At 40.6% G+C, this 14908-nt stretch overlaps 2 protein-coding genes across 4 annotated transcripts in view; both read right to left on the bottom strand.

Moving 5' to 3' along the window:
* Window positions 1-118: 118 nt before the first annotated feature.
* Window positions 119-14908, bottom strand: part of LOC138983240 (cytosolic purine 5'-nucleotidase-like) — a 248483-nt gene continuing 233693 nt past the window's right edge. For all 3 annotated transcript variants that reach the window (XM_070356662.1, XM_070356663.1, XM_070356664.1), the window contains 5 exons: window positions 13650-13939; window positions 13225-13285; window positions 12564-12621; window positions 11432-11550; window positions 119-4154 (listed from right to left, as the gene is read on the bottom strand). In XM_070356662.1, coding sequence (XP_070212763.1) covers window positions 3882-4154; window positions 11432-11550; window positions 12564-12621; window positions 13225-13285; window positions 13650-13939 — 801 coding nt within the window. In that variant the 3' untranslated portion in view covers window positions 119-3881. The remainder of the gene's footprint in view (window positions 4155-11431; window positions 11551-12563; window positions 12622-13224; window positions 13286-13649; window positions 13940-14908) is intronic.
* LOC138981526 (uncharacterized) lies at window positions 6661-9182 on the bottom strand. The gene is made up of 2 exons (XM_070354473.1): window positions 8369-9182; window positions 6661-7607 (listed from the first exon to the last, which is right to left on the bottom strand). The coding sequence occupies exons 1-2, from the start codon at window positions 9012-9014 to the stop codon at window positions 6661-6663; spliced, it is 1593 nt and encodes a 530-aa protein (XP_070210574.1). The 5' UTR covers window positions 9015-9182.

Genomic DNA, 14908 nt, shown 5'->3' with positions numbered 1-14908 from the left:
TTCTTTCACCAGCACAACATAATTTCTAAGTTTCTTAACACCATTTTTTACACAAAAATATATACCCTTTACTCGTGCAAAACGCAAGATTGATTGAGAAAAACATCTCCTACAAAAGTAAAGTTGCGTAGTTTTATTTCAAAGAAATGAAAAACAATCTCCATGCAAAGGATACAACTTTGTAACTGTAATACTCGTGATATAAATGTAACCACAGTGTGTACAATAATCATTATATTTAGATAAGAATTAAATGGGCATGCTAGTATCGCAGCTATGTTATATATGTGATGATATGGTCGGGAACCAAGGTGAACAGTCTCTGCTAAGTAAACAGCAGAACCGTGAGCTAAAAAGCTCGAGCGTATTCAGCACACGTCCACCGCATGTAAACTCTTGGAAAGGAATGATAACATGACGTCGCTTTATGTGCACGCACACGGGAAGTGACCCCGGTCACGTGGCCCTTTAAAGGGTCAAGGCCATTCTTTTTTAGGGTTGCTTCCCTTGTTACCAAGGTGATGCTTACAAGCGTCCTAGCACTAAACTGAGGTAAATTGCTGTATGCGAGTTGGTAAGTATATTAATCAAATGAAAATTTATTACTAAAATTTTTGATTAAACCTCATCACCCCTAAGTATGCAATACATGTTTTTTTTCTCATGGAAAACCATAATAGTGCATCAGCATTTTACCAACAAAATGTTGTAAGACAGAATACACGCCTCTACTCAGTTCACATCTCACTAGTGAATGAAACGAATCTATTACCGAATCCGTTAGTCGCCTCTTACGACATGCTGGGGAGCATCGGGTAAATTCTTCCCCCTAACCCGCGGGGGGTAAAGTTTTGTTAATTTATGACATGTACTACATGTATATCAAAATACATCAATTTGATCAAAATGTCAGATAATGGACTGAAAAAAACGTGTACGAAAAATAAGTAGGTTTTGTAGCGCTAAAGCAAATTGTTGTCATGCGATGTCCATTAATTAATAGGAAAACCTTTGACAGACACATACAACTTCACAGTACGTAAACTTTTTAGCAACACAAAAAACTAAATCTTGAAAATATAATACATGCATTCAGTAAATGCAGCCCAGCAACCATGTACACCTATCATTACTTAATTTTTACAATTATTTATTCATTTATTTATCTATTTCAGACATTTCAACACATGCACAGAGAGAGAGAAGACAGAGATTGTGCGCAGACTTGACCCCTGAGTATTTGCTGGGTATAAGAAAAACACCGATCTGTGAGGGAGAATAATGGAAACATAATACAACTCAAAATAAACTTATTTTCCTTCACTGTGACCACAAGTAGTACTATAAGTGGAATTAGCCCTATTATATCCCTACCCTGCTTGGGTTTTGCTTTGACGTACTCCCATCTTCAACACACAAAATATACCCAATAGAGGAATTCGATCCGGACATTTATTTTATTTATTAAGGAGATTTCTATAGCGCATAACTAAAAGCACTATGCGCTTTGGACATAACTCTGTCTGGTTTGTATGGGTTGTGAAAGAGTGAGTACCCCTGCTTTTGCGGGGACAAATAATCGAAACACATGGTTCCTGTCCACCTGTCATTGTCAATGGCCTAAGCTCTGCTGGGAGTACAGGGCTCAGCAAGTCAATGGCCTACACTCTGCTGGGGGTACAGGGCTCAGCAAGTCAATGGCCTACACTCTGCTGGGGGTACAGGCCTCAGCAAGTCAATGGCCTACACTCTGCTGGGGGTACAGGGCTCAGCAAGTCAATGGCCTACACTCTGCTGGGGGTACAGGGCTCAGCAAGTCAATGGCCTACACTCTGCTGGGGGTACAGGGCTCAGCAAGTCAATGGCCTACACTCTGCTGTGGGTACAGGGCTCAGCAAGTCAATGGCCTACACTCTGCTGTGGGTACAGGGCTCAGCAAGTCAATGGCCTAAGCTCTGCTGGGAGTACAGCTAGGGCTCAGCAAGTAGGTAAGTACACATAAGTACAGCGCAAAACCTGCAATAATGCGATTCAGGAAAGGGGGAGGGGAAATTATGCCAGAAGAGACTGCATCCAACACATTGCCTGGAGCCGTCTGAAAACTATTCAGGAAAGGGGGAGGGGAAATTATGCCAGAAGAGACTGCATCCAACACATTGCCTGGAGCCATCTGAAAACTGTCGGCTGCTATCTTACTGCTCAGGCTCAATAAATCCACTGGGTTCTCTCACTAATATTGCTCCGAAAAATAAAAAAGACATGTTTTACAACCCAAACAAGCAGATATTAAAATAATACCACATAAAAGCATTACAAAAACTACCTGAGATTATGATAATGTGTGAACAGTAACATATCTGGTATATCCTTATCATAGGATATCATTGAAAGCTAACAATATAAATCCAATATGCCACTTACAGTCTGACATAATCAAAGATCTAATTTGGTCCTAAGTCAAATTACAAAAAATCTCACACACTAAAATAGAATATTTCAGTAATAAAAATACACACAATTTCATCTCGAAATGACAGAAGCAGGTAACAATCTATCACAACGAACAAATTCAAGTGCTGCAATAGCTAAAAAGTACAAAGCTATGTCTTCAAAGAAATCCATACAATAAACGCACAAAAAACAGCTAATGCGGACAGGATCTTGCCACATTCTGAAACACACTTCTTGTCAACAAGAAAAACAAACCTACAGGCAAAAAGCTGCAGTAATCCAAAAGGAAAACCCCTGAACAAATATTTTAGGGGCTTGTGCCTTAAGTATTGTACACGCATTATACAAAAGAAGCTGATCAGCACACTCCATCACAATTAAGTCAGTCACATTTTTAGGAAAGCTTTATACCAATTCAATACTATTATGACCACAACTCCAACCTTATAATTGAATATTCTAATCATATCTGGTCACAGTTCTTCCATAGCAGAACAAATCTCATTTGTGATTAATCATGCATGATGCCAAAGAAAGAGAAAAAACGTAATCTCATAAATTCATAATTAATTCAAACACAGAAATTAAATCTGAATGTAAATTATGACAAAATTCCATTCTTATAATGGCCAGCAATAAGGAACAAATCTCACATCTTTTTATAGCAGCTCTGAAAATATATTACTATCTCACTGTGTGCTTTCCACTGGTCATTGTAAGGTCCAATCAATATCCTTCCTGTCGGTAATGTCTATGCAACTCTTCAGTTAGCTGTCAGTTAGAATCTCAGAAACTAATAATTGTCGTTCTAATCACTAACATTGTACTTATCAAAGCACTACGGACGGCCATTTTGCTAAAAATAGGAGAGAAAATATGTGCACAATGGGCCTACAAGCTTGGCAGCTAGTGCATGAACGCGTTATAATAAAACTATTCTAATTATGTATCAAAATGTCTCCAACTGAGGTCTGATCGATACAGTTTTCTCAGATGGGAGTAGAAAAAACAAACAAATAAAAAACTTCTTTCCAATCATCTATGATTGCATCATATATGATGTCTCAAACTGAGGTTTAACACAAATGAAACAAACTAAAAAGAAAGAAAAAACACAACAAACTACAACAAAACAAAACAACAACAAGAACAAAATGTCCGTTGTATACGTCATGCTTCAAGGCTCCCATGCACTGAAAACAACTGAGAATCCCTGAAATGCAACAGAGGACTGCAAAAGGTATGAAATGAATACAATAAATAGGGTACTATCTGAGCACATTGATAAGTTTCTCAGAGGATTTCAAAAAGTTAGAAATGAATGCAATAAATCTGGTGCAATCAGAGCACATTGAATTTAGGTTTCTCACTTAGAAATTTCTGGGAAATTCACAAAACTGGGAGCCAGGAGTACTGTTTCCACGATCAGCCTAATTGTCAGAATCCCCACCGCTAGCGGCGGTCGCTTCTTCCCCCTCCTCATCCAGCAAGTCGTCAGCCACCTGCGTGACTGACTGGGGCGTGTTGGCGTAGGGGTGAGGCACGTTGCCGCTCAGGCTGTCGCCACGGGTCAACGGCAGCCGCTCATTCGCCTTTTTCTCCTCCGGTGTCTCTGTGATGGTGCGACTGCGGTTGCAGAGCGACAGTCGGCGCAAGTCACGTGACACATCGCCCTCGTGGTTGACAGTCGACTCGTGAGGCATCTGTAGGAAGGACAGGAAGGTTTCAACACTGCAGCATATTGACACTGTTCTATCACTGTCAACACTGCAGCATATATTGAGACTGTTCTATCACTGTCAACACTGCAGCATATTGAGACTGTTCTATCACTGTCAACACTGCAGCATATTGAGACTGTTCTATCACTGTCAACACTGCAGCATATTGAGACTGTTCTATCACTGTCAACACTGCAGCATATTGAGACTGTTCTATCACTGTCAACACTGCAGCATATTGAGACTGTTCTATCACTGTCAACACTGCAGCATATTGAGACTTCTATCACTGTCAACACTGCAGCATATTGACACTGTTCTATCACTGTCAACACTGCAGCATATTGAGACTTCTATCACTGTCAACACTGCAGCATATTGAGACTGTTCTATCACTGTCAACACTGCAGCATATTGAGACTGTTCTATCACTGTCAACACTGCAGCATATTGAGACTGTTCTATCACTGTCAACACTGCAGCATATTGAGACTGTTCTATCACTGTCAACACTGCAGCATATTGACACTGTTCTATCACTGTCTTAAACAACCTCAAAAACAATGTGAAAGATGAGAGAAAAGTCATTTTCTTTCTTTTTTTCATTACTTTAATGTCCCATCTATGGGAAATTCGGGTCGCTTCCTCCCAGTGGAAAACTAGCAGCAACTGGTGTCGCGTTACCCAGGTGTGTGCGTGTTTAGGTGTAATCAGCCATCTGCACTTTATGGCAGAATGACAGAGGTCTTTTACGTGCCACAGTGGTGACACAGGGGTTGAATACCTTCTCTAAGTCTGCAAGTAAAGTTGGATCGCAAGTGCATGCAGTGCTCTACCAACTGAGCTACTGGCTCCCCCCCCCTCCCCCCCCCCCCCTGCTGTGTTGTGCTATGATGCAGCATATTAAGACTGTTCTGTCACTGACTTAAGGCCATGTGAGGGCCAAATCGCTATTTTCCATATATGATGATCAGCACTGTTTGTGTCGCTTTTGTTATAATACTGATGGTCTCTGAATTAAAAAACGTTAACGTGTTTGTTAATTGTGTATGTCGTTGCTATAGAAACAGGAAAGTAAACAGCAGCCATATTGGATTTTAGGAACCGTTTTTTCCATATCCAAATGCTCGATTTCTGTCCAATATTTTGCATAAATATAGATTTAGATCATATCTACAGATTTACTATTGCTTTTTTCTGTGAGTATTACAGTTATTTAAAAAAATTTTTTTTTATCATAATGTTGAAATTTTGCGTAAAATTTAATATTAAAAAATTCGTAAAGCCAACATTTCTTTTCCGATTCATTATTCAAATAGTAAATCTGTAGATAGTATGTAAAAGTACAAGTATGCAGAATTTCACAGAAATCTAACCAGTAGATTTGAAATCATTTTGTTCCCAAATGTCAAAACATGCAAACTGAGAAAAAGGCAAAAACGCACACAATTTGTTTTGAAACCATTGATAGTTGTAATTAAACTCAAAATACATACATGTATCTCCAAATTCCACACTGAGGAACGTTTTTCACACCTTAGAGACATAGTTTAAAAGTTAGGGAAGACATAAAACATAAGTTATTTCAAACATGTGCAGTACACTAGGAAAATTGTTTGTCCCGAGTTACAAACAATGCATACACACACTCCCAATTACAGCATGCACACCCAAAAAAGCTTGCTCACTCGCTCACATTCACACACATTCACACACACAAGCTAGCTCCAAATTACGAAACGTACCCAAGTCATCAATTGCACATATATATATGCGTACAATAACCACAATATATATGAGAATAATGTTAGCCACAATAACAATGACAAGTCGCGTGAAGCGATATAAAAACATTCAGTCAATCGGTATGAAACTTAAAGATCAACACCACAAACCAGTCATTGCCAAGACTACGAGATACATTTAGATAGTCTCGGCTAACAATACCGAGACGGATCACGCTCGTCTCCGCAAAGCATGAGACTGTATAGTACTTACTAAACCTATTTTCTGTAATTCTGAGCACATTGTTAGAGTGAACATAACTTATCTATATATTTTTGAATTCAGGAAAAAATGAGGAATGCAATGCAGTCAAGGTTTAATTTGTTACTAAAAATTAGATTTTAATGACAACTTTAACAAGCAAACTCATTAATTTATTTTTAAGATTTTGAGCTGAAATGCAATACCATAGTCCGGACTTCGTCGAAGATTGCTTTACCAAAATTACAATCAATTTGGTTGAAAAATTAGGGTGTTACAGCGCTGCCTCAACTGCCTAAAAAAATCCGGATATGACGTCATCAAAGACATCTTTCAAAAAAATGGAAAAAAACCATCTGGGGATATCACACTCAGGAACTCTCATGTTAAGTTTTATCAAGATTGGTCCAGTAGTTTCCTCGGAATCACTTTATACACACACACACATACACCATGACCCTCGTCTCGATTCCCCGTCTATGTTATAACATTTAGTCAAAACTTAGAACATGCCTGCAGCATATGCAGGGCCACCTTCCAGCTGAACAAGTTCTTCCAGTCTCTTTGACTTGGCTGCCCGCACTTTGTCTCTCCTTTTACTTTGCTTGTCTCTCACAGCCTTCAGACTGTTCCGCACCCTCTTGTGCATCCTGGCTGCTCCAAGCCTCTTCATGTGATGTCCAGTCTGGAATCCGAAGAACTGGGCAGAGTCGGCAGCAGCAGCAGGTCCAAAGTTGAACTCTCTAATAGCAGTCAAGACTGCAAACTCAACACGACTGCGGGAAGCAAAGTGGTCCTTAGCACATCTTGACCAAATGAGGCTGTGGAGACACTCATTGGCATTTTGTGTCTTACCAGAAACACATCTGCTGAGTAGGTGTTCTTCAGAAAGTCTCTCATAAATGGGCAACAGGTGTGCAGCTAACTTCTCCTCATTGAGGGGTGTGTGGATGAGGTGTTTGTGTGGACCTGGAACTTGGTGCTTCGCCAGCGCTTCCTGAAAGAAACACCACGAGCTCTCTCCAGCAGGACAAAGTTCATGTTGTGGATTTTCGTCAGTGGAAAAACAATGGTACAGTGATGCCATGATTGCTTTTTTCATGCTACACACATCCTTGTTGCTACGAATTGCCCGGTTGTAGTATATCTGTAGCTTGCGTATGGCATTGCCTGTCAGCTGACCCCTTCCACGTCCACCAAGAGTCACCCCTCGCTTTCGGCAGTCTGTCACCATGTTGCGAAGAGCTGTACCAAGTCGTTTACTCACATGGTTCACACACTCTTCCTTGTCAATGTGAATATCCTCACCATAGGGCTTGATGTCGTTGAGCTCTGTAAAAGTCTTGGAGTCACCGTCCGACAGAAGTGTTGTGTAGCGAAGCTTGTTGGTGTTCACCGATCGACGCCATATGACACGGGCTGCTTCCACCTCCATCATCCCTGATGAGCCTGCAAACAAGAACAAAATAAGATTAAAAAATGTAATGTGCAAACAGAGTATTTTTTAAGTTTGTGTGTGTGCGCGCATGTGTTATTCACAGTCATTGTCCAGCTAATACTTCAACTATAATTAATGCAGAAAAAGAATTGAAATAAACATGGAATTATCAAATTACTGAATATTAAATTTCTAGCAGCAGGTATAGTTGCACTGAACATGTTAGATTGTAAACGTTAAGCATAATTCATTAATTGATACTATATTTCAACGTTTTTAAATACACTTGTATTGGGCCACACATACATGCATACATGTTTGTGTAAACTATTTGCCATCCCCTGACCACTACTCTAGCTCCCTCTGTTCTAAGCCCGTTGATTCTGAAGACTTGTGAATCTCTCTTCATGCTGTAGATACAGCTCTCTCTCTCTCTCTCTCTGTCTATCTATCTGTGTGTGTTTTCTTATTATTTTCATCACACACATGCACTCCCCCATGCCCTGAACTATTCTTACAAATTGGATTTATACGCATGTGTTACAACTTTCATTATTATTATCATAAATTGATGATCTGTCTTTATGACGCTTTTTTTTTAATCCATCATCCATGCCTTTAGTTTTGGTTTTCAGTTTCACTGGAATGCATGGAAAATAATATCCACTCATCACTATATTACATTTACTTGTAATTTGCTATATTTGAGTAAGTTGATTAAATTTGAAATAAACTCTATTCAAATATTTCTGTGCAAACAGATATAATTTACCTTTATAGTTCACCTCACACTTGTCCAAGTGGTCCACGAGCCAGGCAGCATACTCCTCTGGCTTTTCCTGAAACAGCTTCTGCCCCGTAGACTCGCACACCTGGCAGTAGGTACACATGACATGGGCATCAACACAAAGTCCAGTGAGTAAGTCCACAGCACACCCAACCCCAATGTGCGAAGAGTGTCCACGAGTAAGCCAGGTGCCATCATAGCTCACAATAATGTTCAGGGTGTCATCGACACCAAGAGTGGTGCCACAGTATCTTGCATGAACTTCTCGAACATATGCAACAGTCTCACTGAACACATGCTTCCGGAATTCCTCCAGTTGTGTGAATAGTTGGCTGGCATGAGTATGAAAGGTCTTGTGGTGAAGTCCAGCTAAATCCATGTTTTCACAGAAATTTCTGAATGTGGTGGCTCCCAGTCCACAAGCAAGTGAGGAATACACTGCCTGTCTGTTCATGTCGAACACTTTTGTCTTGGATTTAAACTTTGTCGCCAGATACTGTTCATACACAGGCTCTTCGCACGAAGAACAGTTCACCTGGGCAAATACTGCCAAGCCACTTGTTGGTCTGGAGTCTGTGCAAAGAGACAAGCACTTGTTTTTACACTGTGGACAGCACAAACTTGCAACCATACTGTCTACTTCGGAAAAGTCTACAACACCCCTCTGGGTTTTTACCAGGGTTTCAGCAGCAGCAGATGACTTAGTGTCAACTCCACCGGACACAAACCTCTCATACGATTCTTTCTTGAATTCACTTCTTGTTTTCGTGCCGAGAATGTTTTCTGTCGAAGGAATCGACGCGGAAAATGTAGCACTAGCAGACGACCCCAAAACCGGCACTAATTCTCTCACGTCAGTCAGCACAGAAGCTGATTGCGCTGATTTCTTCGCCTTCCATCGATTCTTCACTTGATCTGTCCTCTTTTTCTTCGATTTTGGGGCTCCTCTGGTTGTTGATGGCTTGGTGCGAACCATTTTTGCACAGGAGCGTGTACTTTCACTGCTTGTAAACAAGCGCCATTCTTGTACCACGTGACCCCGGTTGAACGAATCAAGTTCACATCGTACGTCATACTCTCCGTATAAGGAAGTTGGCGTAGATTGAACTACATTGAAAATGTTCCGTTAGAGCCGAAGTAGTCCGGAAAATAACGAAACAACGGTCACATGCAAACAGGGGAGGCTATGTAGCAAGCAACGTCATGCAGTGTTCGCCCTGTCGTCTGCTCAAATTTGCTGATCAAGGTGTTGAAAATCGGCAATAATAAGGCAAGTTCAAGACAAATGAACGCAATCAGGCGAGGGTTGGTGTATTGAATTTATTTTTATTGCACAAAAAAAACATGTATATGCAACATCAACGGCAGAAATTGAAAGAAAAATGACCACAGTTTTCCAAACAGTCAAAATGTCTAAATGCCCAAATCTGCCCAAAAGCTCAGAAATCACCCCCGCACATCCCCTTAAACAACCTACATCTCAGCAGAGAATCATCAAAAACAATCAAGCAAAGCTTACAGATAAAATGTGACCCTCCACCACAGAATGAGTCGCATGTCACCTCGCGCGGTTCTGCGCAAGACTTAATATAAGTCCAGGGGGTGTCTGGTAACGGTGTGAGGGTCACCTTAGTCACAGGCTTATAACTCAAAGTTTTCGTTCTTTTCTAAAACGGTTTTCACCACTGGATAGAGCATAAAAAACTCTTCAGAAAAATGTAAAAATATGAGAATCATGCAAAGGTGACATGCGACTCATTCCGTGGTGGAGGGTCACAAATAGATTTGAGCGTAACATTTTTGTCAGGAGGATCATGCAGAAAACAGGAACAGTAAAATCCCAGTGTTTGCAATTCTTAGAACCACAGAGAAGTTTGTGAAATAAATGATGGGGTTGGGAACTAGTGGCGCTGATGGGGTCTATGTCGACCAAAAGAGTGGTATTCCCTGCAGGTGGACTACCTTTAACGGGATTCCCTGTATACAGGGAATCCAACAGGTGGGAGTTCCTGTAAGCGTTTCACCGATCTTGCTGAAAGTCACGTGATGCTTTAAAGCGACATCGGCAGAATTTGATGTTTTTCGATCTTTAAGGGTATTTCTTAAAACAAACGAGTATGGTTTGCAATTTTGATTTCAGAAAAGTTTAAATCCGTAACTAAATGAAAGAAAACACAGCTAAAATAAATTACTCGTAATAACGACATACTGCATGCGAATTCAGGAATTGCTTGGCACGAGATCGAGCGGTATCCTACTTCCTTACAGGAACTCCACATTGTGGGATTCCCTGTATATAGGGAATCCCCCTACAGGAAGTCCACCTACAGGGAATCCCACTCTTTTGGTCGACATAGACCCCATCAGCACTAGTGGTCCACTGGGATCAAGAGACAATTGTACCAAAACTCATACATGGGAGAAAATATAAAGGCTAAGGGGTTCCCACTAGCTGCTAATCTGTTGTTGTTTTTTTATTGTTTTTTTTGCCTTTCCCTAATTTGATATGAAAAGAACAAAAAGACAAAGACAAGGGGCATTGAGCAGGTGCTCAAGATTTATGTGACTTTTCTATCACAACAAAAACCTAATATAAACCAACCAATCAACAAAACAAACAAAAAACATTACAAAAATACCCTCTACCCAAAGATTTTCATTTCCAGGTAAACATCGAAGGTGTGCCGATGTCAATAAACAATATTTGAACAGTGGAACCCCCCTTTTAAGACCTCCAACAATCTGAGAAAATCAGGGTCTTAAAAAGGAGGGAGTCTTAAAATGGTGGTAAATTTACAGAGCTTATGAACAGAAAATCTTAGAAAACAGGGTCTTAAAAAGGAGGGAGTCTTAAAACGGTGGTAAATTTACAGAGCTTATGAACAGAAAACCTTAGAAATCAGGGTCTTAAAAAGGAGGGAGTCTTAAATTGGGGGTAAATTTACAGAGCTTATGAACAGAAAATCTTAGAAAACAGGGTCTTAAGAAGGAGGGAGTCTTAAATTGGGGGTCTTAAAGGCGGGTGCCACTGTATGCCAAGAGACTGACCAGCATGGCGGGTGCACGGAAGACGTAGTTGAGCGGATAGTGGATGAGGTTCATGAAAGACGCAGCGTACAGGTCGGCGTAGCGCATCACTTGACTGGCAAAGAACGTCTGTCGAGATCCTGACACACACACACACACACCCTTCATCACAACCTACATTTATATGAAAGAATATATACACGCAGAAAGTCCATAAATAAATGACTGACAGAAGTTAATTCAACGTCATTGAACAGATAGATTGCTAAAGTTCCAAACTTCAGAATCACTTCTGTCGAGATCCTGACGCACACACACGTGCACGTTCCAACACCCTTGGTCATAACCTACAATGATACCAGCGTTGTTCCCAGGCCTCGGTCTTTGGTCATTTACGTATACCTTTTTGACCTGACGCAATTGTTCCAACCCCAGGCCTGGTCGAATGTCAAATGGCTTTGACACGTACGATGCCTTCTATTTATATTCTTTCTTTCTTTCTTTATTTGGTGTTTAACGTCGTTTTCAACCATTTTCTATTTATATAATAATATAATACTATATATATTCTATAATATATACACATACAAAATCCATAAAAAAAAATACTGACAGAAGATAATTCAACATCATTGAAAAATCATGACCAGTGACAGCATCAAGTACCTTGAAATTAAAGGCATACTCCTGGCAATTTAAAGAACAACAACACTCAGCTCACCATCTCCGATCTGGCCAGGCTTTTAAATGGGATAAAAGCATCCCTCCACTCGGACGCATTACAAAAATGAACACCCGGACTGCTTGCTGTGGTGAGTTACATTTTTTAATGAGTTAATTTCTTAACAAATCTACTGGTGGCTTTTACCAAGTTAATTCATCAAAAAGATCCCCTCGTGCAAAGGCTGTTCACTTTTGGTATGTGACCAAGTGGAGGGATTGCTTTACCCCAATAACAGCCTAGCCAGATCTGAGATAGTGAGCCACACTGTTTTCACGTGAAGGAGCGTGCTTTTATCAAGATTGCCGAGAAAGTTTTTCTTGTGAAAATATATTTACGCTTCAAGGTGTGAAAAAAGTGGACAGAAGTGTGATCAAGTTACTGCAAATGGAAGAAGAAGAAAAAAAAATATGGTAAAAGGTATACAATTACCACTTCTGAAGAGACTGCCCAGCATCCCATAGGCCATGTCCATTTCATGGGTGACGTCCTGTTGGGCAAAAATCACAAGGTACACTGAGCACATCACTCTGCCTGTATCACTTGTTTACCAAGAAAAAAATTAAAAGTAACCTATAGCTTGGAAGAAAATCAGATAAATCAGTTCAGTTAATGAAATGCAGAAAAAACTATCATGTTATAAATGACAAGAATTAACTCTGACAAGACAACTTATTTGGCTTCTAGTACTTTCATCATATAGCACTTCATTGAAATAATTAACTTGTAAAGTGTTCAACTTTTAATCTGTTGAAGCACATAATCAATTCAGCACTTTCTCTCCTTTAATGGTATACTGATCAATGAACATGTTCCACACACACAAATATTGAAATAACAAAAATGAAAGGAAAAAAATATGCCAATACAGATTAAGATAAAAAATACAGTTGGATCCCGGCCTGATAATTAAGACCTCCAAAAATCAGGGAAAATCAGGTCTTAAAAAGGGGGAGTCTTAAAATGGGGTTAGATTTGCAGAGGTTATGAACAGAAAGGGAGGGAGTCTGTAAAAAAAAAAGGGGGGGGGGTCTTAAAAGGGGGGTTCAACCGTAACATCAATTCAACAGAAGTTGATATTTTTTGTACTGACCCTGATGGATTTCTGGATCTTACTCAGGTCTGGCTTCTCGTTGGAGCTGCTGTCTTGGTTCCTGTTCAACACAACACAGAAAGCTGGTGTCCATATTGACGTGAATCATGCAAACAAGTGTAGATACAAGTCCTCCAGCTTCGCGAAGAGATCAATTTAACAGCATAAATATCTTCGGTGCTTCAGCATCAATACTTTATCACACATCTTCTGCGCTTGATCTACAGGCCTAACCTACTTGTAGAGTTCACTGATGTAGATATCGCATAACTTACTTGTGAGTTCACTGATGTAGACATGGAAGTCCTCTAGCTTAGCGAAGATCCTTTTTACAGCATCAACACTTTATCACACATCTTGTGTGCCTGATCTACAGGCAGAACTTAGTGACGTAATATCTCTTTTTGTTTGAATGCATAACTTACTTGTAGAGTTCACTGATGTAGACATCAAAGTCCTCCAGCTTGGTGAAGAGATCGTTCTTCTCTGTCCACACGGTCAGTTCCTGGGTCAGCTCGGGAACACAGAGGAACGTGCGCCAGCCTCGCGCCTTCTTGGACTTGAGGATGTCGCCAAAGATGTGGTCCCCCACGTAGAGCACCTCGTGGCCATACGTGCCCATGATGTCCGAGAACACGTCCACAGAGCCCCCGGAGTACACATGTTCCGACGTGATGGGGCCCGTGTGGGTGCCAATGTGCAGCTCCCCGGTGTCCTGTCGGTATAAGCAAAGGGTATGAAAAAAAATTACATTAGCTGCAAGCACCTTTTTTTTGTTTCACTTTTCAAAGGACAATTTTTCATTTTCCCAAGAACCCTTTTACACTGTTGCAAGGGCCATTTTACACTGTTGCTAGGGCCATTTTACACTGTTGCAAGGGCCATTTTGAAGAAAATTGCAAAAACAAAGCAAAGCAAAACCAAAAGAAGGATCATGCAACAACAAAATCTTTGAGCCTGAACAATGTAAATTAGTAATAATCTACACGTGGCTCAAGTTTAATATGGAATGCTAGACTTTACTCCTGTCTCCTGTGGACTAACCAATTGTTGTAAGCTGGCAAGAAGAGATTGAGACAAACCTCAGTTCTGTATAAAGCACTTCTTGCATATTTGGAAATACACACACAGGAAAAAATATAAAACAAACAGACAGACAGAAAGCTTGACAGACAGACACACAGACAAACAGACAGACCGACCGAAAGCTTGACAGACAGATTAACAGACGAAAGCTCTTATACAGACATACAGACAGACAGACTGACAGAGACAACAGGCAGGCAGAGACCAGACAGATAATCAGACAGACAGACAGACAGACAGACAGACAGACAGACAGACAGACAGGCAGACAGACAGACAGACAGACAGACAGACAGGTAGGCAGACAGAGACCAGACAGATAATCACAGGGCCGGACCAAATGAGTTGTAAGGGGGGGGTTCCTCCTTTTTTGGGGGGGCAAATCAGCGAAGGTGGGGGGGGGGTACCTTTTTCTCATCGGATTTCACATTGAATAAAATTTGTTAGAGACACACACAAAATTTATTTAAAAAAAACAAAACAAAAAAAAACCACTCAAAGCAAGGTACATGCTTTTTCCAGGGGTGGGGTTCCGGAACCCCTGGAACCCCCCCCCCCCTTGGGTCCGGCCCTGAATCAGACAGACAGACAGACAGAC

Source organism: Littorina saxatilis, linkage group LG12 (genome assembly GCF_037325665.1).
Source record: "Littorina saxatilis isolate snail1 linkage group LG12, US_GU_Lsax_2.0, whole genome shotgun sequence".
NCBI lineage: Eukaryota > Metazoa > Mollusca > Gastropoda > Littorinimorpha > Littorinidae > Littorina > Littorina saxatilis.
This window is presented reverse-complemented; position numbering and strand designations above follow the sequence as displayed.

Bases quoted from the DNA above. Each gene is read 5' to 3' on its own strand.
- LOC138981526 (XM_070354473.1), bottom strand. From the start codon at position 9,014: ATGGTTGCAAGTTTGTGCTGTCCACAGTGTAAAAACAAGTGCTTGTCT. The intron at 7,608-8,368 runs GTAAATTATATC...TCTTGTTTGCAG, and splicing joins GTGTGAGGTGAACTATAAAG to GCTCATCAGGGATGATGGAG.